At 44.3% G+C, this 2,422-nt stretch overlaps 1 protein-coding gene across 1 annotated transcript; it reads left to right on the top strand.

Annotated features, from left to right (window-relative positions):
* Nucleotides 1-1,478: 1,478 nt before the first annotated feature.
* On the top strand, nt 1,479-2,150 carry NAA11 (N-alpha-acetyltransferase 11, NatA catalytic subunit). Its single transcript, XM_024577132.2, has one exon. It carries the CDS (start codon nt 1,482-1,484, stop codon nt 2,148-2,150), a length of 669 nt encoding a protein of 222 aa, XP_024432900.2. The 5' UTR covers nt 1,479-1,481.
* The last annotated feature ends 272 nt before the right edge of the window (nt 2,151-2,422 follow it).

Raw genomic sequence — 2,422 nt, 5'->3', positions numbered from 1 at the left:
TCAGCAGAATTGCTTATAAAAGTCGAACATCATAATATATTTTCACCTAGTAATTCTAATCTTAGTTAAATATGCATGTGTTAACAAAAGACATGTTCCATAACATTTAGGTACTCTATTCATACGATACCCAAACTGGAAATAATACATATGGCCATCAACAGTAAAATAGACTAATAAAATGTGGCATATTTAAGCAATGGAATATCAAACAAGTGAGTTGAAAGAACTCTCAACTACACACAGGTAGCTAAAACAAATAGTGAATAGAAATAAAACTACACAAAAAGACTGTATGCATTATAATTCCATTTATATAAAGACTGTTAGAAGTTTAGGTCTTTTTTGTGAGAAACAGTGTAGCGTTTCCTCAAAAAAAAAAAAGGGGGGGGACTAACTGCCTTTTGACCCAGCAATCTCACTTCTGGGAATATACCCTAAGAATCCTGAAACACCAATCAGAAAGCACATATGCATTCTTATGTTCATAGCAGTGTTACTTATAATAGCCAAGATCTGGAAACAGCTCAAGTGCCCATCAGTAGATGAGTGGTACATTTACACAATGAAATACTACACTGCAATTAAAAAAAAAAAAAAAAAGGCGGAACTCTTACCCTTTGCTATAGCATGGATGGACCTAGAGATTATTATGCTAATCAAAGCAAAATAAATCAGAGAAAGACAAATACTATATGACCTCACTTATATGTAGAATCTGATGAGTGAAATAAGCTGATAAACAAAATAGAACCAGAGGCATGGATACAAGGACAGACTGACACATCTCAGAAGGGAGGGGGTTTGGGGGAAGGGAACTGACTAAAGGAAGGTGAAGGGATTAGCCAAAGAACATACTGCAAAGCCCATGGACACAGACAATAATGTGCCGAAGGCCGGAGGGCTGGATGGAGGCAGGCAAAGGGGGGTGAGGGCTGGAAATGGGGACATCTGTTACAGTGTCAATTAAAAATAAAGTTTCCGTTTTAATTTCTCTTGGGGTTTGGGGGTAGAGGACAATGGAAGGGGGCATGAGCAACGGTTTCTGGCGTGTGCGAGATATTCTGGTTCTTGATCTAAATCCTATTACATGGGTTTATTCAGTTTCAGAGAAAATTCATCCAGCTGTATCCAAATTAAAAAGTTAAAACTGAAACAAAAGAACGACAGGAATGGACCAACATTGTATTTAAAATCAAACAGAGAATAATAAACTCCACCTCCCCACCCCTCAAGCCTTGGGCACGCACAGGTACAATGAAGTAAAAGCCTCATTGGCTGGTACTACTAGGTGGCGCACTTCCGGAAGGAAGTCGCTCTTAATACAGCCTCTTCCGCCTCGTGGCCATTCTGCCTTCCGGCCTCAGCGCCGCACGGCTCAGTGACCTGGGACCTTGAATTCAAGCCTAGAGGTAAACAGCGTCCTGTGCGCCCCTTTCTGGGTCACCACTGTCAGGCTTCACCTCGCTGTCACCGCCATTATGAACATTCGTAATGCTAAGCCAAGCGACCTGATGAACATGCAACACTGCAACCTCCTCTGCCTTCCCGAGAACTATCAGATGAAATATTATTTCTACCATGGTCTTTCCTGGCCCCAGCTCTCTTTCATCGCTGAGGACGAGGATGGGAAGGTTGTGGGCTACATCCTGGCGAAAATGGAGGAAGACGGAGCTGATGTCCCCCATGGACACATCACCTCCCTGGCAGTGAAGCGTTCACACCGGCGCCTCGGCCTGGCCCAGAAGCTCGTGGACCAGGCCTCCCAGGCCATGGTAGAGAACTTTAGTGCCAAGTACGTGTCCCTGCATGTCAGGAAGAGTAACCGGGCCGCCCTGCGCCTGTATTCTGAAACCCTAAATTTCCTGGTTAGTGAGGTGGAACCCAAATACTACGCAGATGGAGAAGATGCTTATGCTATGAAGCGGGATCTCACGCAGATGGCAAATGAGCTGAAACGGCTGCTGGAGTCGAAGAAGAAAGGTGGTGTGGGGCTGGGCTCCAAGGAGAACGAGGAGACCCCAGGCAGCACACTTCCTGGTTCTAAAGCATCTGGTGAGAAGAACCCAGCCACTGACAACAGTGTTGTCAATAAGCCGGAGAGCACCAATGTCCAGGACAGCCCAGAAGACTCAAATTCCACCTCCTAGAACCTGCTTAAGGTACTTTCTCTTCCTGTTCCTATTCTTTCCTACCCTAAATCCTTGCATTCCCTACCACATCCTATCCCATCCCATCCCATCTTAGCTCAGCTGGTTTCACAGTGGAAACCACCTGGTGACCTTGGGGAGGGGCATAGATTGGGTTGGAGGAAACTATTGAAAGTTAACAGGACTCCTACTCATATGCTGAAAACAGATTGAATTAAGTAAAAGAAGAAAGTATTTATCCTGCCCTATTAGTATGAATTATATTTCACAGT

Source organism: Desmodus rotundus, chromosome 4 (assembly GCF_022682495.2).
Source record: "Desmodus rotundus isolate HL8 chromosome 4, HLdesRot8A.1, whole genome shotgun sequence".
Taxonomy (NCBI): Eukaryota; Metazoa; Chordata; class Mammalia; order Chiroptera; family Phyllostomidae; genus Desmodus; species Desmodus rotundus.
The sequence above is the reverse complement of the archived record's forward strand: the minus strand, read 5'-3'. Positions and strand labels throughout refer to the sequence as shown.